The sequence below is a fragment of the Aulonocara sp. 'chitande type north' Nkhata Bay genome, linkage group LG12 (genome assembly GCF_057382095.1).
Source record: "Aulonocara sp. 'chitande type north' Nkhata Bay isolate Kocher_YH1m ecotype deep benthic linkage group LG12, A_spYH_male_GT1.1, whole genome shotgun sequence".
Classification (NCBI taxonomy): Eukaryota; Metazoa; Chordata; class Actinopteri; order Cichliformes; family Cichlidae; genus Aulonocara; species Aulonocara sp. 'chitande type north' Nkhata Bay.
Window position 1 is genome coordinate 29245279 of NC_141355.1, and position 22284 is coordinate 29267562.

At 39.7% G+C, this 22284-nt stretch overlaps 1 protein-coding gene across 1 annotated transcript; it reads left to right on the forward strand.

Annotated features, from left to right (window-relative positions):
- The first annotated feature begins 1622 nt into the window (after positions 1–1622).
- On the forward strand, positions 1623–9636 carry cdc45 (CDC45 cell division cycle 45 homolog (S. cerevisiae)). The gene is made up of 18 exons (XM_086314928.1): positions 1623–1842; positions 1953–2012; positions 2403–2495; positions 2742–2879; positions 4488–4634; positions 4731–4789; positions 4875–4923; positions 5019–5080; positions 5170–5220; positions 6776–6895; positions 7009–7140; positions 7232–7330; positions 7411–7572; positions 7672–7810; positions 7892–7975; positions 8087–8205; positions 8727–8803; positions 9185–9636. Exons 1-18 carry the CDS (start codon positions 1792–1794, stop codon positions 9247–9249), a joined length of 1707 nt encoding a protein of 568 aa, XP_086171054.1. The 5' UTR covers positions 1623–1791; the 3' UTR covers positions 9250–9636.
- The last annotated feature ends 12648 nt before the right edge of the window (positions 9637–22284 follow it).

The window sequence follows — 22284 nt, forward strand, 5'->3', positions numbered from 1 at the left end:
TTTTCCCAGTCTGACCAACTCGTACTAGAATTGTCTTGATGAATAAACAAGGAAAAATCTGTAAGTTCAATTTTTGGGGTGAACTGTCCCTTTAAGGCAAAAAAAAAAAAGGTCATTAGGCTGCTGCTTTTTCATAAAATCATGCATGTTTCACACATATTTTTTTGCCTCCATCCATTCTATTAATTTATGTAATTTCAGGGCATTCAGAGTGATGTTGGGGGATTCTGCTAAGACTTTCCTGTTTGCTTTGTTCATGCCATGATCGTACAGCTCATTCTGCTTATGTGCTGTTTGTGTTGTGATGCTTTTAATGAATCTCCCCATGACACTGAATGATCTCTTGTCCTTTCCATGTTTTCTTTGGAGTCAGCAGTCCTGGTTTTGAGTTTGTATGTGATGATGGGTGATTAATAAATGAGGTTAAAACGCATGTGCATATCAAATTATGGCGCACCAGTATTTGTAGATGATGTATTGGGAGGTAATCTCCCGGACATTGTATGTATTTACATATTGTGTGTGGTAATAATTCAGATTTTTAAACCTCTAATCAAAACTGTAACCTGTGCCACCTCTCTTTTTGTAGTTTTTCACCTATTATAATCAAACTGAAGCATGTAGTTCTGCTGGAAATTATTTTAATGTATTTCAAGTAATGACTTCGCAGGGTAATGGACAGTTGGTGGGTGGATAGTTTAGCAGACGTTAGGGTGTGTAAATCAGATTCAGGTGGTGACACAAATAAACAATTGAACGCACCTTTTTTTAAATAATAGAATTCAGTTCAACTTGTTTTGTGAGTTTGCGGGAGAAGTTTTCTTTCAAGGCCTTTTGCCAGACAAGCTCATGAGATACATTTATATACTATTCAAGTGGAAAGGGGTTGGGCAAAATCCTTTCCAATATGTTTTAATCTAAATCAAGTACTTTTTAAAATTTCAGTCTATAACAGCTTTTATCATTAAAGTCTAAAAATGTGTGATTAATGCCACGCTCCAGGTTTACATGAATACATTTATACTTGGTTAAGTGAACCTCTCATATAAATTCACACAATTTCTGTTATTGTAACCACACGGTGGAAAACTACAATTTTGTGAATGTGTGAAGTGTGTGCATAAGTCATTGTTTTAGCATTTTTACAGTTAGACTTAAAACAGTATGGTACAGAAATCATAGTTAACTCTGTGAGGTTTTTGTGTTTTTTATTAAATTGTTTTCCTATGTCTTTGCAGTCAGGGAATAAACAAAATAATCATTCTGACACACAGAAAACTGATTAGATCTTTCTCCAAAATATAGAGGTAGAGAGAGGTTACCATCTATAATTGTTTATATTATTATAAATTCACCATTCAGGTAATATAAATGTAAACACTAATGTTAAAATAATATTGTGTTCTTAATAAAGTCTAAAGGAGTTTACACATATTATAAAAACATCGTTATGACATTTAAATAAATTAATAAATATTTCAAAATCGATATAAATAAAGCTATAACTTTATTTCAGCTCTCTTTAGTTCCAGTACTGCTTTGTTTCCTCAACCTGGTAGGCGGGACTTCCAGCGTTGACGTTGCTGATTTTCTTCTATCTGATTGGTCGGGAGTGACGTGTAGATTTGGCGCCACATTTCCAACAGGGAACAGAGCGGCATCGCTGTGTGTGTATTGTCAAAGCTCCGAGCCTGACAGCAAGCCAAAATAACCCGCAGTTTATGCCACCTCAGGGTGATTCGATTAGGCTCGTCTTATTTTAATAGTTTTAATCGACTGACTTCTCTGAAAATGTTCATCGCGGACATAAGAAAGGATTTTTATGAAGTTGTCGCCAACCAGGTAAGGCTAACTCTAACATTAGCCAACATTGCCTAGCAGCTAGGAAACTTAACATCTGAAATCGCAAACTGAAATCGCTTACATTATAAACCTTCTCGTGCTACTTACAGAGAGTCGTGCTCCTGGTGGCACCAGACATTGACGCTCTCTGCGCCTGTAAAATACTGCAGGTAAGACAATAAAATGTTAGCAAGCGGCAGCTCCTGTAGCCTTTGCGTGCACAGTTTTTGACTGTTTTTCCACTGTTGTTTTGCCTCTCTTGTTCTAGTGGCTTTTGTGCATGATGACGAACATTTGCGCTCTTAAACTAAGGTCATTGTAGAGGGTAAACAGAGAGCATGCTGATTAAATACTTCCAGTTATTATGGACTTTCGGACACCCAACCGTACTGTCATAATGGGGAGGTTACCATCTGTTCATGCATTAACTGGGAATATTTAAAAGTACTGACAGTAGGTTTCAGTAAGTGCTGTTGCGGTTTATGGAGCTTTTTTGACTTTTACTGTGTTCAGAGTAATTATAAGCTGATGTAAACACTGACTGTTTGTGTCTTCACTAGGCCTTGTTTCACTGTGACCAGATCCAGTATACACTTGTGCCAGTTACAGGCTGGCAGGACCTTGGCACTGCCTTCCTTGAACACAAAGAGCAGGTATACTTAAATAAGACCAGAAGGCTGTGCTGTAAAGCGAGATTGACGTTAACACGTTATTTCAAGCCAGTATGAAGGTGCTTTTAGCTTTTTGAGATCACCATGGAAACCTTTGCTTTTTTATGCGTTTCTGCTTGAGAACCTGAAGTGGAAAGCTTTGTAGTACACTACTCTGAGCCTGCACATGAATATATGACAGTAAACACTGAACCTTATATATTGTGTTGACTGATTTTTGTGCTGCAGTTTCGATACTTTGTTCTCATCAACTGCGGAGCAAATGTTGACCTCCTTGAGATGCTGCAGCCAGATGATGACTCCATCTTCTTCATCTGTGACACTCACCGGCCTGTAGATGTGGTCAATGTCTACAATGATACCCAGGTGATGTGCAATGGTTTGCTAATTCGGGCTATATCCCCACTAATAAGTTCACATAGGTTCACAGGCTAGGGTCTACCCCACAGAGCCTCAGAGTAGCACAGGGATTCACTCAAGGCATGAAGTCTGAGAAGAGAAGGATCAGATGGAGTCAGGCCTGTAAGACTCAGCTCAGTGGCAGAAGTTTGATGAGGATGCGGACCCTACAGCTAAAGGGGATGTAAAAATGAGGTTTCGAACCACGATGACCATGATAGGGAGCATGATAGTGGAGACGTTTGGAGTGTAAGAAAAAAGAAGGGCCAAGTTGATGCATTATTTTAAAGCAGAAGGGGGGGGGAAACAGTTCTGTATATGTGAATTTAAAAAAAACATCTTCTCACATCATCAGTCTCATCAGTTTGTCTCAAGAGCCAAATAACAACACACACATTTCCTCCAATTCTATTTGGCACTGTGTATAATCTGTCCACCGGTATGTGTGTGTTTAACAATATTAACCACTAGTTTGCCTGTAGAGCCAGGCTCTTCAGGTGTTTGTCACCATTGCTTAGTCCACAGGGGAATAGGCAAGATAAAAAATTGTAAAACCTTTACAAGCATCAAAGTCCAAAACTTTTGAAATACTTGTTGTTAAAATAAGTCCAAAATACATGAATCGACCATCTTTGCTCCACATTCTCTCCAGCATGCCGGTGAAGTGCCTAGCTAGTTAGGTATAAGATTTTTTTAAATTTCTGTGACTGATAATGTCCAGCGGGCAAAGTTAGCGTAGGGGCCTTTAAATATGTAGATAAAGTCTCCTTTTTGCCCATCAGAACTACAGATGGAAGTACTCTTGTGCTATTGTGCTGTACTGTATTTGCAATCTGGTACAAAACATCAAATAGTTCATTATCTTTATGCATTTCACTGTAAACAATGATCCATTTGCACCTGAAGTTCAAGATTAACAATACTCTGTGAAGGTTCTCAGTCATCCAGGTCATCGTAGTCAAAGGAGCTTGGAAAGAAAAGCGTCTGGACTTCTTTAAGTTGCTTGAAGACGTTTCACCTCTCATCCGAGAAGCTTCTTCAGTTCTAAGGTCAAATGGTGGAGAGTCCCAGATATAAACCTAGTGGGAGTGACCCCCCACAGAGGGACAAAAGGACCCCCTGATGATCCTCTAATCGCCTGAGCCAAGGTGGGAAACTGGGCGTGGGTCCCAATCAGCCAGAGTTTCGGGTGTGTTCACTGTGAAACCTGGCCCCACCTTATCATGCGAATTCCTGAGGTCAGATGGCCCAGGATGTGAGTGGGCGTTAAGGCGTCTGGGAAGGGATCTCAAAACTGGATTATAGATGGCAGAGAGTTGGTGTCGTAAACCCCCGCCTCTGTTCAAAGATGGTCGCTCACAGTGGACATAGATGGCTTCTTTTACTCCTCTTTCAAACCATCTGTCCTCTCTGTCCAAAATGTGAACATTGGCATCCTCGAAAGAGTGTCCTTTATCCTTAAGATGCAGATGGACTGCTGAGTCTTGTCCTGTGGAGGACAATACTCCCTTAACAATACTCCCACTTGTTTGTGGAAGTGAGCGTTACATTAACTCTCTGTCTTCTGCTCAACAGATTAAGCTGCTCATCAAACAGGATGACGACCTCAGCGTGCCGTCGTATGACGATATCTTTCGAGATGAAGATGAGGAAGGAGAAGACTCTGGAAATGAGAGCGATGAAGGCTCAGAGCCGTCTGGGAAACGCAGAAGATTTGATGAGGTACGTATTAAACTGAGTCGGTGCTGCCCGCAGGGATGAACTGGTAGCGTGAACTGTAAAGGCTATTACATTGGGGCTGTGGTCCTGTGTTTGCAGGGGGCTGTCGAAAGGAGAATTGAAAGGCAGCGAGCCAAGAGGGAGTGGGAGGCTCGAAGGTGAAGTGTTTTTACTTAGTTGTTTGGTTCTTTCTGTGCACAGCACAACAGTTGAATGCATGCTTACCTTTCATTAATTTCACAGGAGGGAAATCCTGTTTGACTATGAGCAGTATGAATATCACGGCACCTCGGTGAGTTTTGACAACCTCACATAAGTAATATAAGAACATTAATGTTACCTGAATTTCTGAATGAACTCCTGAATTTTAATTTGTTTTCCTGTCAGGCTGCGATGATGTTTTTTGAGCTTGCGTGGGTTTTGACTAAAGATACCAAGGATATGCTGTGGTGAGCTTTCTGAGGAGATCTTTCATGGCAAACAATCTTGAAATACAGTTTATACGGTCTGTTAGATGTGCACTGCTTCTTCTTTGCAGGTGGGCCATCATCGGGCTGACAGACCAGTGGGTTCATGATAAAATCACAAAGTAAGGATGCCCTCAGTTTTACAAAACTATTATCAAAACAATTATAAACCAATTTCCCAAAAGCTCAGGACACTGAAAAATGTAAATAAAAGCTGAAAGCAGTTGCTGTCAAACCATTTAAAACCTTAAATCAGTCAAAATCTGAGAGTATTTTTTTTTTTTTTTTTTTTTTTTAATGAAAGCATGCAAAGTTTTCATCTTGTACTATGGAAATTTTGAGACTTACTGGCTTGCAAATTACATAAGGTTGATACTTCTTGGGGCTTTTCTTTTCCAGCTCACTCATAACTCATTTTTTTCTGGGTAAAACTGACTTTTAAGCTCCTTTACACCATCCACTCCAGTTATAAAAATCTGAAGCCAAAATGTCGTTTTTGTCCAGAACCAATTTTAAGCTGTTTAGGTGTTGTGGGATATAACATAATCCCAAAGACAAAACTGCACCAATTTGTCTGTCAAGCTGACAAAACTTCAAAAAGGCTAAACAAGGATCGTGTCACCATGTGAGACAGGTGGCTTTTATATCAGGGGTGTAGAAAAAGCTGAGCCGTACTGTTGAAATTGCACAAATTTTCTTACACTGAGATATTGCAATGATTGAATGTGGAGTTACATTTCTTTACACTGACACAAAGGGGAATTTTAGCTGGTGAGGTCCATTTAAAATCAAAGTAAGCTGTTTGTGGCCTGTGATGTAAAATGAGTTTGACATCCCTGGAGAAGATCTCTTTTTTTATCCATATTTTGTCTCTGTACGAGATTTCTTCTGTGCTTTTTTGTGGACATAAAAAAAAAATTTTTATATTTTTTTTAAATTATTTATTTATTTATTTTATTTTTTTATTTATTTTTTTTAAAGCATTTCAGGTCTGAAAATTTCACATAGTTCTGCGCCTGTGATGTTATGAGGGCTCGAAATAAGGTGCCAAATTTTGACCCAATGCTGTGCACTTTGAGTGTCGTGACTCAGTTTGAGTTTAATATATTAAAGTTTAAAAAAAAAAAAAACATCAGCAGATTCTCATGAAAATTGCTTTCCTTGTCTTACTTGATATATAAAAAAAGAAATCAGTTGCTTAACAAATTGGCCCTCCTGGAGATATTATTGGACTGGAAGCAGACAAGTTCAGCACATGGACTCGTTAGCGATGGAGCCATGCTCGTGCAGAATGTGCTTGAGCACTGACTTACTGAAATGGGGACGATGATGCCTCAGCTGAAGGATGTGTTGTTCGGGAATAATGGATATCACAGATATGTCACTTGGCTATATCATGAGCAGTGTTGCACCCCTCATGCTGAACTGTGCTGGTGACCTGCATCCAAAAAGAGGTTTAAATTGTGACGGTTCAGACCACAGGTTTCCACTTCACCTTTAACCCTTACTGTTCAAATATAATATTTCAAAGATTTACCAGTCATTGCACTTTGGGTTCTGTCTGAAATATAAATACAAGGAACCTTTGTGTAAACTGATCTCTCTTTTTTTTTCTTTTATATTTCTGCTGAGTTATTATTATTTTTGTCTGCCTCGCTTCTTTTTTTTCTTTTTTAGTATGAAGTATGTAACCGACATCGCCACTATGCAGCGACACGTTTCCCGACATAACCACCGAAACGAGGATGAGGAGAACTCGCTCTCGATCGACTGTATGAGGATCTCCTTTGAATACGAGTATCCTTAACTCATCTGCCTTGTTGCCTTTTACAGATCTTTATGTTCCACCTGATTTCTGCCACAAAATTGCTAAAAATTACTGAAAGTCAGAGCCTTAACTGTCTCTTCAGTCTTCGTCTTACCCTTTACCAGCACTGGTCTCTGTATGAGAGCATTTATAATTCCTGCTACACTTCCTGCAGCTTCAAGCTCTGGACCTTAAATGGCCAAAAGAAACTCCAGGAGTTTTTAGCAGACATGGGGTAAAGTGCTTTCTAATCCATGCTTTGTGTGTTAACAAACTTCCTCTTTTTGTTGAGCCGGAATTTGTTTGAAATAAAATTTGTGTTACAGACTGCCGCTGAAACAAGTGCGTCAGAAATTTAACTCCATGGATATGTCGATCAAAGAAAACCTGAGGGACGTCATTGAGGAGTCCTCCAATAAATACGGGTATGTATTTGAATGGCAACCACTGACTGCTCATCCAGTCTGCTTTTCCCTGTTCTACTCCCATTTCTCCTCTTCATCAGTATGAAGGACATCCGCATCCAGACGTTTGGCGTTCACTTCGGCTTTAAGAACCGCTTCCTGGCCAGCGACATGGTGCACGCTACTGCTGCCTTGCTGGAGAGTGCTGAGAAAGACGACAGCGAGACTGACAACTTCATCAAGGCTCTCGATGCCCTTTCTAGGTGTGCAAAGGAAACTAAGTTCACTCTTCAAAGACTTAATTTGCTCACATTTCCTTTAAAAATGTCGTCTTTTTTTTTTCTTTTGTTTTCTCTGTGCAGGAGCAACATCGATCGTCTGCATTCGGGTATTGAGCTAGCGAAGAAGAAGCTGATTGCCATCCAGCAAACGGTCGCCAGCTGCATCTGCACCAACCTCATCCTGTCGCAGGGACCCTTCCTCTACTGCTACCTCATGGAGGTGCGAGTGTTTGGATGCCTGAGATGTGCATGCTTTCAATTTTATTTAGCCATATATCCTATTCACATCCTCTCTTTGTAGGGAACACCTGACGTGAAGCTGTTCTCCAAGCCCATGGCGCTAACGCTGCTCTGCAAGTACCTCCTGAAGGCTTTTGTCCATTCGGTGAGTGTCTGAACGCTATCGGGACTGATTCACAATGTAGACGGAGGTTCACTGAAATCATAGTTATTCAAGTCTCTCTGCTCTTTCACTCACGGTGTCTTGGCCAATTAGACGAGAAATAAACGCTGCAAACTGCTCCCGCTCGTCATGGCTGCCCCCAAGGATGTGGAGAAGGGAACTGTCATTGTTGTGGGAATCCCACCAGAGTCTGAGACGTCCGACAAGAAGAAGTAAGTTTCTCAGTTTATGATTTCTCTCCTTCTCAACCTGCATCTCTGGTTAACCTGATTAGCTGCTTTTTGAAAGAGATCAGAGTCCACAAATCTCGGCAGGACCTAATCTCAACAACTCAGAGCCTGCTGGAGATGTACGGATATAAAAGTTTACCAATGTGAGCTGATTTTTGTCCATGCAATGCTCTAAAAGTCAAAACCAGAGTCTTCAAGTGGTCTCTGAGGTTAATGGTGAGCCTGTGTATGTGATATGTGAGAAGAGTTATAAGTTAGAAGCCTTGCAGCAGCGTTCTGAACAACCTGCAGACGTTCCAGGTTCTGTTAAGACGAGCAAATGCTGAATTATAATATTTCAGACACAATTAAATAAAGGCGTGAATATTTTCCAGTTCAGAGCATGACACAGTGGGACTCAAATAACAACTAGTGGCTCTAATTTATTTCCTTTTCACATTTTTCTACCAGTATACAACAATATTGCCTCATTTCCTCCTCTGCGTTTGTTTTTGCCCTTTTAGTTTCTTTGGTCGTGCATTTGAGAAAGCTGCAGAGAGCACGAGCTCCAGGACTCTTCACGACCACTTCGACACTTCAAGTAAGACACAGTAAAGTGTTGTTTGTTTGGTTTTTTTGCTGCTGTGCAGACAGTCAGTGAATTTGCTCTTGCATGTCTGCAATGTGGCCACTAGGTGGCAGCCTAGTCTTTGTTTAATGTGCAGTCTGTTTGTCTTGCCATTCTCACCCAAACTTTCAGTTGTGATGCTGTTACTCAGGATTTTTAGTTTAATCTGTCATGTCTCATGTGTGAAAGAATATTTTAGAATATTCTGCTCATTCCCATCTAAAATATTTATCCAGTTCACCATCATTTTAAAAATCGCAAGCAAAAAAACTCCTCCCGGGATGTCAGACCGCTGCTGGATGATTTGTCCTGTTGGCATGTTTTTCTTTCTTATCTGTGTTTTTCTTTCTGCAGTAATTGAACTGAAGACTGAAGACAGGAGCAAGTTTCTGGATGCGCTCATCACTCTCCTTTCATGAGAAACTGAAGCTCTCCCAGGGCGACAGATCAGCTGCTGGTCACATGTGTCAGGCGTGTAAAATGTCACCAGCACCAGAACTTTATCCTTGGTTTTGTTTTTTAAGGTTTTAAGTGGTTTTTATGTGTATATTGTACAGTGTTTTTGTAAATGTGTTGTTTTAAATTTGTCTTTTATTCCTGAATGTGAGAAGTTTTAAGTCATTCACATTTTAAACATGTTTAATAAATCATTTTATAGAATGGAGACGCGTTGATTTTTATGCCTTTTCTTATTTTTATATGATCAGGCATTATTAACTTCTTTTTTTTTTTTATACTCTTGCAGTATTTAATATTTTTTACCTTATCTAATGTATGACCAGAAAATCCCACATTCTTCACGTGTCATTTGTTGAACTTTTAGCATGTCTTGGCTTCACTGCGGCCTGAGAGAAGTCAGCTGTTTATCTCAAAGCCTGGCCGGCTTTGCTTTCTTTTTCCTGAGAAGATAAACAAAAAAATTACGTGAGGTAAGTTTTTGTGTAAATTTTGCAGAATGGCAGTTTTGAATACCAAAATAGTTTTTAGTCTCATATTTGCTGCAGTGGAGGATGTTAAGGTAAACAGTGGTATTGTCAGGAGGGCGTGCACATCACCTTGGTTTAACTCAGTATCTGCGAGTCATGCTTTAAATAACTCAAGGCATAATTTTAAATGAGAACCCATAAAGGTGTCCTTAGTTGCCATATTGTAGTTGTAGTATATACAGAGACTGACGGGTATATTGGTATTTAGAATCAGCTTTAACGTTCAAGTACACATACAAGGACTCGGGCTATTTATGCTCACTTCTCAGTGAAAGAAGCATTTACTTTCACTTGACTGTCAACAGACAGTACATTGCATTATTTATTTTTAATATTAATAAGAGTTTGTTATATTACAACAGTTGGGTGAGTTTGTACACTGCATAAACAGAGGAAACAAGAGTTTTTAAAAAAAAAAAGCAAAATGTTTGTGTCAGAATAAAGCGCAGGCAAATATTTAACAGTAAGAAACTCTGGAAATAATGACAACTTTAATACGGCAATTATTGTTAAAAAAAAAAAAAAGATGTACCAACTAATAACAAATTCTACTATTGCAGTATTTTGTGGTTATTTAACTCAAACTACACATTTAAAGACTTTCAAATCGTATGTGAAACTTTTTACGTATTACTGTATTACTGTTAATGCTTCCATAGGAGCAGCCAGGTGCCCCTAATCAAATGCACTTTAATACCTAACTGTGCACACCTTTATAAGCAGAGATGTATTAGTTTGATGGTCTGCAGCATTCAGGTAAAACATCAGGAATGAGAAGCCCAATAGTCTGAGATGGGTTATATGGCCAGGTGAGAAGCTTTAACAAGAGGAAAATTGTCAAGACAGTACAATTAAAAAAAGACTGAACAAGAATGGTTTGTTTGAAAAGATGTGCAGGAGAAAGCCTGCTTTCTGGAAAGAATGATGGCAGGAAGACTTAGGTTTGCAAAGACTTGTGCAACAATGTCCTTTGGACAGGTAAGAGCAAAGTGAAGATGTTTGGCTGTACTGCAAACATGCACAGGGCCATGTTGGGAGACAACCAAACATAATATTAGCACAATCAACTCGTACCAACTGTCGAGCACAGTGGTGGAGGGGTGATGATTTGGCCTTATTGTGCATCCACAGGACCTGGGCACCTGGCAGGCACTGAGTCAACCATGAACTTCTCTGTATACCTGCATACTCTGAAGTCAAATGTGAGGTCATCTGTGTAACAGCTAAAGCTTGGCACAAACTGAGTCATGAAACGGCACAATGAGCCCAAGCACAGCAGCAACTGTACAACAGAATGTCTGAAAATCAAAGAATGAAGGTTGCAATGGTTTGGCTAAAGTCCAGACCTCAAACTGCCACAGTAAGACCTGTGAGAGCTGTGCATAAACAAAGGGCCACAAACCGCAATGAACTGAAAAAACGCTGCAACTCACTTTTAAATGTCTAACATCTGATGCAGTCACGTATCATATGTTGCTTGAGTCGGCACAGTTGAACCTTTTCTGCAGTAGTTACTGTTTCAGGGACAATATTATATTTAATGAAAAACTCTAAAAGTAAATGTTAATGAATACATTTATGTTTTCATATTTGAAATTTCTGCTTTTTGTATTTAAAATATGTATTAGTTTAATCACTTTTAAATCTTTTCATATAAATGGTTTCTGAGGGAGATGGAGCAAATTAAAAAGAACCTGCATGCCCAGCAACCTTTTTATTACAAGGTGGATATAGTGGATTTTAGATTACTTGCTATGCAAAAGCCCAATAAATCCTTTGAATGTAGCAAACCTCACAGATTACTAGAATCAACAAGCACGTCCTGCAGTACTTGTGGTTACAGCCCAAGTCTGCTGGCTATCCAAACTTTAGCAGAAAAGCTAAAGTTTGGATATGAATGATTATGAAAAGCTTCAGGTTGAAGTCCTGAAAACATCAGCAGTAGATAAGGTCAGTTTTTCACGATCTGCCACCACACAGTCAGCAGAAACCACCATTAGCTTGTTATTAAGTGTTAGTGAGTTTGTTGGGGTGCATGACTTGAGGCTTTACCTAAGGAACCCTTTTCCACTCCTAGGCTATTTAAACTTCACTCATATTTGAAGGAATTACCGCATTTTTAAAACCCTCTTGTGGAAGGTTATCCATCCAGCTGCAGGCAGGAGGCAGGGGGCTGCAAAACTGCTGGGATCAGTTTGGAAAAATCCAGGCATTATAAGGAAGTCATAAGTCTTGTATCATGAAACAAAGACTTGGCAAAGTGTTTGCTGTTGGCAGTGGTCAGTGAAAGGGGTAGAGAAAGGAATCCAAACCGATAACAGTCTTTTCATCTTAATCCAGTCTTTTGTTTTGCTGACGCACAACTTGTGGTTCCACCAAAACTCTTCTTACTGTATTTCTATGATTTCCAGTTAAAGCATTGAGGTCCACTAAACTTCACATCTTCTCCTGAGCTCAGCCCGCTCATGTGGGGCAAAGGTGAGAGCACAGCCTTGGCCCACACTTGGGAATGTAGGCCAGGCCCCCTGGTGGGGACTTGCTGCCGCCCTTGAGACTCACTGGAAGGGAAAGGCCTGAGCTGCTCCCAGCAGGGTGATTTAGATCCCTATCACCCCTGGATCAGGATAAGATCATGAACTTCAGCGTGAAGGGAGTTTGGGTGGTTTTGCAGGAAAATCCGGAGTGAGTGGCAGCAGCGGGCCGGAAACATGCTGCAGTGGAGGATGTTAAGGCAAACAGTGGTATTGTCAGGAGGGCGTGCACATCACCTTGGTTTAACTCAGTATCTGCGAGTCATGCTGTTTTCCCTAGGCTGGCTGAGAATTACTTACATCCATAATGACGCTGTTTACAGTCACAGCAGAGTGATGTTATCCAGAAGAAATAATGTTACAAACTGTAACTGAGGAAGCAGAGTAGTTTATTTTAAGAGATGTAATTATCATAAATTCAGCAGCCTTTCTGCTTCCACCGCTGTCATTGAGTTTCTTTCTTTCTTTCTTTATTGCTGGGTAATTAACGTGTTTAAAGAAGACCTGTACGTTTTAGTGGAACAAAAATTTCCAAAAATATTTCCATGTAAGAGTACCTATAATTTTTTTTTCTACCAAAAAATAATTATCTTTAGATGCAGTAGAAGATGAGAAGAAGACAGGAACCATTGTATGTTTATTTTTTAAAATAAACGAATTATATTTGATGTATCTTTAAGTAGCCTGTAAATTTGTGGTATGTTTTATCATATTTTTACAATAATATTAGGAAGCATAAACTCCCCCGTCTCATTATAATTATATATTATTTTGATGTCCATATTACAGGCAGTCCTGATGCGTGTCTGCATTGAAATTCAACCACAAAAACTGAATTTACATTTTGAAAAGTAATGTTGTTTTTGAAGAAAATGGGCACATTATAAGTACATATAAGTATATCCCGTAATTATCAACTTCGAGGTGTTTTAGAGGAAAGAAGGTTTCTCTGTGTTACACTGTAATTATACTGCATTTATAGGGTTCCAGGCTGTATTACTGAGTAATTTAACCTTCCAGTTTTACACTGTAATTACTCAGGATTGTAAGTTTGAAGACCTTATTTCTGCGTAGCCCAACCTCCCCAACTTGAAAAATAATTACAAAGTATTATTAGGGGCATGAATTGTAACATAGAGTAGTCTAACCACCCTATTTTACATTGTATTTACACAGGATATATTAAAAACATGCAGACTTTATTATAAAGTAGCCTAACGTCCTACATTACATTGTAATTACAGACACATTTTTGCTGCTCGTGTTATATTTTCAAGTACTATAACATCCTCATGTTGCATTATAATTCCACAGTACGTTTTGGGGACCGGGCTGTATTAACAAGTAGCCTCCATCAACACCTCTTTTCTTGCACTGTAATTACACTGCACTTTTAGGGGCATGGGGTGTATCACTGAGTTGCCTGACCTCATAGTTTTGCATTGTAATTAAACATGTTTGGTGCCACCTGATATTGAATTAAAATGACTTATATTTGAATTTAAATTGTCTAATTTTAATCATTTCAGTTGCTCTGATTTTCATTCGCACAAAAAATTCAGTTCTCTAAATATGTATGTATTTGTTTAATTACAATGTAAGCTGGGCAGGTTAGGTTACTCAATAATATAAGCCTTATAAGAAAGTAAAAAAATACCCCAAAGTTACTAAAATATTTACAGTATAATTTGTTTCTTCTATCTTTTTGAAACCTGCTGTTTTTACCCTCCTTGTTCTGCTGTGCAACTAAATCACTATTTGAAGCTGCTGTAAACTGCGCCCTAATTCAGAAAAACCAGATGGTAATTTCCAGGAAATTACACAATACATCATGGGCTTTATTATAAATTGCTAGCACCTTTCTCTGTTGTTTGTTATACATTTATACATTGTTATTTATATGTTGTTACAAGGATGGAGACGTGACAACATTGCAAATAACGAGATCTGCTCACTGGATGTTCCCGCGGCACATCCACCCTTTTGGCCTTCTCCCCCTCAGCCATCAATCACTTTGCTCTCCACCACCCCCCTCTTGCACCTCTGGTGAAGTGGGGCCACTGCCCTTTACGCTGCTCTGCATACGAGGAATGTGGCACGTTACAGACCAGACACACACACACACACACACTGAGGAAAACAACTCCCCAAAGGCAGGACCATACAGTCAATGTGTAAATGTGCAGAAGAGATTTTTCAAGGCTTCACACAAACAGTACTGTTGCCTCAACAGGACTGAGCTGCTTAGTGGGGCTTTGTGGGATGTCGGTGGAGTAATGATGTGGGTGGTGGGAGAGGGGTGGGGGGGCTGATACAGTATTTTCTGACTTTTATGATACGCTGTTATGATCTACATTTAAAAACTCCATACAACTTTTATGTTTAAGCGTAGTGTTTCAGTTTTGCCATAACAAGGGCTCGCTAATCCTTTAATAAACTTTAATTCACATAATCTGTTACATACACATATCAGTAACACACATAAACATTGCTAACTGCACAATTTTTAGTGTGTTTGACATTTCTGCACTCATACTTCTTTCTTATCTGCTGACATGTACACAAATACCACTGGCTCTGGTTGTGTTGGCTTTCTCCATTCATTTATTGGTCCGCTTGATGTATAGGCATTCCTGATCCTAGCAAACTCTAATTACTTTGGTTAATCAGACTTTTTATCTAGTGCCACGGCACACCTGAGTAGTTTAGCTTTCTAACAATGACAACCTATAGAACAACAAAATGTCGTTTCATTAATTACTTACATGCTGGTTGATCCCATAAGTAGTTCCTTTTGTTTCACCTGCTCGTGTCCTTTCTTTAAATAAACTCTCAGAAATCTGCACATTCATCAAAATCCATAAAAAAGGAGCACCAGCTGTTTTTACTCCTGTTCCTTCTCTGTCTTTGACAATCCTCTGGACAGCCAGAGACTTAGTCTCTCCGTCATGCTGTGAGCAGATCGTGATCCACAGTCCTATACAAACTTTTTACACAAACTCAACAGTACAAATATCATCACCTTAAAACCTTTATTTCCTGCACTGCTTCTGCTGCTTTCGTCTCACCCTGTCAGCCCACAGCTGCCCTTAATGATCCCTAACCCCTACGACCTTTAACCTCTTCAAACCCTCTCACAGTTGGCGGTGTTATTTCCTGAATTGGTCTGTTCTCTTTTGTTTTAAAATGCTTTCAAGCAAAAGAGATTAGCAGCAAAGATATGACGCAGGGCCTGAGAGGTGCTTCTGGGCCTTCAGTTGATCAGTCTACTGTTTATTGAATCCTCATCAGAAATGATTCGAATAACTAAGCAAGATGGAGCTGGAGAAAAGGTTGAGGAATGCCAAATTACTCAAGAACTGGACTGAATCTCAATGAAAACAGGCCTTACGGAGTGATGACATTTTGAAATTTTTGGATCACATTTCTGTCAGTGTGAACAGAAGAGGTCAAGAGAGAGACACAACATGAGTGTCTGCAGCCATCTGTAAATCACGATGAAGTGTCTGTCATGTTTTGAGGCCAGTTGTGGATGTTGTCAAAATTGATGGATTTATGAATGCAGAAAGAAAAAGGTTGCTTTTTGTCCACCACGCAGTATTATTTGAAAAGGGTCTGATTGGAAACCGCCTAATTTTTCAGTATGGCAATGTTCCCAAACACTGCCAATGCAACTAAAGCACATCTGGATAAAAAACACACACACTGGAGCACTATCAGTTGTGGACTGGCCTCCTCGGAGCCTCGACCTCAACATTATTAAAGCAGTGTGGGATCAACTTGACAGAGAATGAAAAGGCTGGCAAAGAAGAAGAGCCTTGAACGTCCTTCAAGAAGCCTGCAGATAGCTAAGTGCCAGCTGTGTTAAAGAACTTGCTGGTCATACTTTTAATATTGACTTTTAAGCTCGTTAGAATTGAAACTCTGCTTTATATACTGTATTTCTATGTATGCACCTTTACCCATTTTCCAAGCAAAATATAAAGAAATGAGTGACGTCTCAAGACTTGTGGACAATAATGTAACCAATCTAGAGTATAACTATGATAACTACACTAATACAAGGTCTGTTTATGTATAAATATGCTTTCCACAGGATGTTTTTTTAAAGTATTGCGTAGAAAACCCTAATCGGCATGACATTCCTGTTACATTTGTGTGTTTGCACACTGGGATGTCAAGCAGAAAAACTGAAGGGAAGTTGAAGGAGGGCAGGCTCAAACACAGTCGGGTGTGATGAGAGTGTCTTTTTTTTTGCCATTTCCTGTGGTGGGTGGCTCAGTCATGCAGGATACCCTTTAATGGATAACAAGCAGAACAACTTTCTTTCTTCAAAATAACCTATGGTCCCCTGAACACAGACAGAAAGCTCAGGAAGAGAAAGACAAAAACAAAACACACACTAACATGAGTTTCCTTGTTCTACCTTTAATTTTTCCACATATCAAATTCAGGTTTTTTTTTCTTTTCAAGAGTCCCAAGTTTTCCTGCAAGATGTAATTAGTGTAGAAACAATACACTTTGTGCATCTAAATCCTGATCCTGTTTGTGTACGTGGTTTAGATAGTGTTTGTTTACTAAACCACTGATTGCCATATCCTATGTTTGAACGGGAGTCCAAATAGAAGCCAAAGTTAAAGTACTGCCTGTATCGCAGCCCTTTATAGCAACAGGAGTAATAAACAGTGCTGGTGGTGACATAACATACGTTTTGCTAACCATGCCAAATCAGAAATGTCTCCTGATCACACCCAGACATTCCTCATGCTGCCAGCACTCTTCATCTCAGCAGAGGGCTGCCATTCACTACTTTAACTCATCCATCTTACCCACTCGTATATGTGTGCGATGAAGTTTTTATGTGTCCAGGTATTTCGAATGTCCATTTGAAGATATACCGAAACATGATCTCACCCAGACTGGCATGGAAGGAGTAGAGACTCCCTGTTTGAATTTCTCCCCGCTCATATTTTTGAGATACAACCATCCCTGTGCTCTCTGTTTATTGCACTTTTAAGAAAACACTCGCTGTAGAAATGTTGTTGGCTTGTCTTAAATTATACATGAAAATCTAAATATTGTGTCATTTTTGGGAAAGTAAGATTAAATATTTGGCATGCCTTTTTGTAAATATTGAGATTTGAAGGGTTAAAGTTTTAAAGGTTTAGATGCTTTTTCGGGGGGTAAGTGGGAATAATTGATATGATGAACCTGTTGCTTGTTAACACATCAAGCAAATACAGATTTGAAAGGATAATTCACTTTATCATATATTTACCAGCAGGTAATAGTTACTGAAAGTTCTCGTCCAGTAGAATTTGATATTTATGGACCTACATAATGCATCTTCTGATTTCTTAAACATGCCACAGTATTCCTGTTTAAAATGGGAGAGCTGTCTACATAGTTTTTACATGATGTATACATAAGGATTTAAATATTACCAATAAAGTAAATGCATCAATAGAATTTGGAGGTCGAATTATCCCTGAATTATGTCGTAGATAAACATTTTAACAACCTATTAAATAACACATGTTAAATCTGTTTTTCACAACCTTATCTGAGCTTTATCAAATGTACATTGAGCAAAATACAAAAATCTTTAATGTTTTATTTAAGTTGCAAAATCGGTTCAGGCAAATAATTCTCTATATGGCTTTAAATACACATTTCCTTACAGATATTTGAGATATTTGATACATTTTAAAAGTTTTAGAAGTTTGGGGATGTCAAATATCATTGTACTTGTATCAATACAAGTACTTAAACAGAGTGCTCAAAGATACTGCAAAAAAACCAAGAGCTTCAGCTCATATCCTGCCAGCTTCAGTTAGCACAATAAATGTTCATGACGGTGCGATTACAAGAACCCTGAACAGGCTATGGTTTAAAAGGGTTGCCAGGAGAAAGTCTCTTGCATGAGAGCACAGCTAGGGTTTGCAAAATACATCTGAACAAACCACAAGACAATGTCCTTTGGACAGCTGAGACCCAAGTAGAGATGTCTGACCATAATGCACAGTGCCAGATTTGGAGAAAACCATAACAGCACAAACACCTCATACCAACGGTCAAACATGGTGGTGAAGGGGTGATGATTTGAGCTTGTTTTGCAGCCACTGGCCGTGGGCACCTGGCAGGCACTGAGCTGACCGTGAACTCCTCTGTATTCTAAAGTATCATGAAGTCATATGTGATGATGTCTGTCTGATGTCTGTGAATGTTCTCAGTCATCCACATCATCATTGTCTAAGGAGCTTGGAAAGAAAAGTGTCTGGACTTCTTTAAATTTCCTTGAAGACTTTTCACCTCTCATCAGCTCTATCAGCTGTCAGCTAATGCTTGGCCCAGACTGTCATGCAACAGAAGAATGATCCGAAGCACAGCACCAAATAAAAGCACAGCTGAAAATAGAAAGAATTGAGGTGATACAATTAAGTCTAGACTTCAACCTGACTGAAAAATTGTGGCTCATCTTAAGTGAGCTGCGCAAAAACAAATACCTGCAAAACTCAATGAACCAAAGTAGATTTGACTCCATAGAGTCCTGTGATAACTTTCTTTTTCATGTGTATGTATATACGTGCATACAGGTTATTTTTCTGCAAACTGTTTGAGGTATATGATGCTGTGGCTCTGAGCACATAGTTCTCTTGATAGGACCTTCTGTTTGTGACATGCAGCCAATCAAAAGAAAGTTGGCTCAAAGGGAGACTGGCCTTAAAGATTAAGGAGCTAAAATAGTTTGTCTTGGGCAGAGGATGAGATCAGGGGCTGCACCAGTGCAAGAAAAAAAGGATTATTTTGAGTTCTGAATCATGTTAAGCTCGTCTAAAAGAGAAGCAGGAAATGAATACAATATGCTCATTTTAAATGCTGGACTTAGCCCCTACAGTATAAAAATGGGTGAATTTATTTTTAACTATTCTCCTCATAAAAGCAACATTTGATAATTTCCCTTGTACCCTTAATGACGAGCTTCGACACCTCAGTATTTACCAATAAAGACATGACTTGACCACCATTAGTAGTTTCCAGGTAGCTACATAGGCAGAGAGACACCCAAACTAACTTCTGATGCACATCCAGTCTTTTTGCTCAATAAGCAGGCCTGAAACACTAGGTTCGGAAAAACCATTTCAAGGGTTCCTTCTAGTTATCTTTCAAGGGGTAAAGAGATAAAGGGATTTGTCCTTTTCCCGGTAAAAGATAAATCACGTATCCCTATTTTCCAGATTTGACCTGATGTTTGTTTACATGTGATAATGTCTTTGCTGTTCTGTGAAGCGCAAAAAGTAAACAAACTTAACATCTTCACTTTTACATAATCCAGATGGATATTTTAATGTTTGAGGAATGTCTGTTCTCAACCCACAGATGAGCAATTATATGTTAGGATTGCATCAAACCACTAACCTAGCATAAAACAGAGGGTTGTCATATGCAAACGCATACATTTATCTGTACCTGTGTTTGTGTGAATACTGAAGCCTAGGGAGTAGTTTACCCAAACCACAGGGCTCCATCTACAAACACACACACACATTACACTTCTACTCCTTCTCCTCCTCTCCGCACCCTCCATGTTCCTTCCTGTTCCTGTTTCCTGTTCTGCTGTCCCCCTGCACAGGAAGCCTGGTCGTGCTACTGGACTCTGACAAAAAGCCGTGAGTCAAGCTGTAAACTTTCTGGACACACTGGAGGAAAGAACGTGGAGTTTTGTTTTGTTTTTTCTGATCTCCATCTCCATCTAGCTCTCTCATTGTTTCTCAAACAAATGACTCATGGGGTCTTTAACTCTATGTACAAAGCCACATTTGTCCTCCACGTTTAACCACCTGCAGACTCTTGGCTTTGCTGTCTGTGAGTAAGCTGTGTCCAGCTGGGAGGTCTGTAGATTGTGTGCACCTGCTGGCTCTGGTGCAAGTCTTACTCAGTCAGTAAAAGCATTACTCAGTTCTCTTGTTTCGTGACTCGTTTACGCTGCTTTGGAGGCTTTGTAATATCATTGTCCTGTAATGTTAAGTTTTAAAGTGACCAATCGTTCCAAGAGCCGTTATCAGCTGGTGTGAGGAGCTCAGACTGAGGGTTGTGACCCTGATCCGAAGTTTGAGGCTCGGCTTCGATTAGATCATGCCTGATCAGTGGAGGGAGCCGATCTGCAGCCTGACTGGTGACCAGCTCCAGAGGTCAAGGTTCAAGCCATGAGAGTCAACTTCTTAACTCAACCATGAAAAAACACACGTCGCTCATTCGTGACACAAATCTGAAATCAGTGATCAATCTGATCGCCTTTTGACACGGCCTTAACTGTATGGCCTCTCGCTCACTCGGAGGTCAAGTTTAGTTGTTCTCTGTGTGCTGTGTCATCCGTTTGTTTGTGTGCATGTTTCAAAACATATGGCAACATTTGCTCTTTGGATAAAACACAATGAAGAAAATATGCTTTTGCTGTCTCAGCCATTTTTGCAGTGACCATTAAAGGCTTTAAGTAAATCCCTCCTTCATCTTCCAGACTGCTGTGGATAGGCTGTGCGTATGTTTGTGTGTGTGTGCGTGTGTGTGTGTGTATGTGCATGTGTGTGTGTGTGTCCATAGTTACTGGAATGTCTGCTAGCCAGGCCTTTTATTAGGCTCATCCATACCACCACATTATAGGCTCCCGTAGCCAGGCAACTGCAGGTTCTGGCTGGTTACAATGGCGAGCGTCCATTGAGTGACGTCGCCGGCCCTATTTGCCTCCCTCCTAAGAGAAATGAGGGCCTTTTTTAAATGTGCACCCCCATTCCAGCTCTTTCAATACTCACACATACATACACTCACTTAACCCGTTACTCACGCAGACAGACACACACACTGTGCTTCGTCACCCTCTGTGAAGATGAGTGGAACTAACAATCTGAAAAAAAACCCATCTCACTGAGGCAGAGCACGCTGCAGCTTCCCGGGAGTGTCTTTGTGTGGGAAAACCCATGCAGGCCACAAAGTGTGAGCGCTTACTGTCAGCCAGTCTTAGCCTGATTATGTTACTCTGTCTAGTAGAACATGTTTTACTGTGCAACAACATTCCAACTAATACAAGTAGATTAGGTTATGATAACCTGTGCATTTATAGGTAAACATGAAAGTATGATTAACAGTTATTGAAGTTACAAATTACTCACATTTTATTATTTAGACTAAAAGCAAAGGTTGCCATTAAAAACATGGTCATTTTGTTGGATTCATAGTCTAAATTCCAAAGATATTCAGTCTGACATCAATAAATAAAAGCTGTACCATTTACCGTTTGGGAAAAAAGTAATTTTGGTGATCTCAAACCAGCTATCAGAGATCTTGGAGTGACGTTTTGTGGCGAGTTTTCACTGAATTCTGATGTTAACAGTTGACTAATTTCACAAATGCAGTCCTATTATATCTAAATGTGAAATGGAGTTTGTTATTCCTGCTTTTATTTCCTCTCACCTTGACTACTGCAGCTCACTGCCTTCTCCTCGGGTTGTCTAGCACTCATACAAAATGCTGCTGCAAAGCTCCTTACCAGCTCCTCCATCCTTCAGCTCCTCACATCACACCTCTGCCGATCTCACTGCACTGGCTCCAGAATCCAATTCAAAGCTTAGGCTTTCCTCTTTGGGAGTCTGCATGATGAAGCACCCACTTTTGCACACCTCACCGGGACTCTCAGGTGTTGATCAGGACTAGGGATCAAGACTAAAAACTAAACGTGACAGAGCCTTTGCAAGTGTGAGCCCCCGCTCTCTTTGCAACACTCTGCCCTCCTGTGTCCAATCGACGAGCAGTTTTTTATCAGTTTCTTATTGAACTTGTGCTTTTTTCATATCTTTCAGAAAATGCAAGTAAGTAGACCTTGAAATGGAAATATTCTATCAAACCTATAGATGAGGACCTTGTGATATGGTTGAACATGCTG

Coding starts and splice junctions, on each gene's coding strand:
- cdc45 (XM_086314928.1), top strand. CDS start 1,792: ATGTTCATCGCGGACATAAGAAAGGATTTTTATGAAGTTGTCGCCAAC. Junction 2,496..2,741: donor TCCTTGAACACAAAGAGCAG/GTATACTTAAAT, acceptor TTTGTGCTGCAG/TTTCGATACTTTGTTCTCAT. Junction 7,976..8,086: donor TGAAGGCTTTTGTCCATTCG/GTGAGTGTCTGA, acceptor TTGGCCAATTAG/ACGAGAAATAAACGCTGCAA.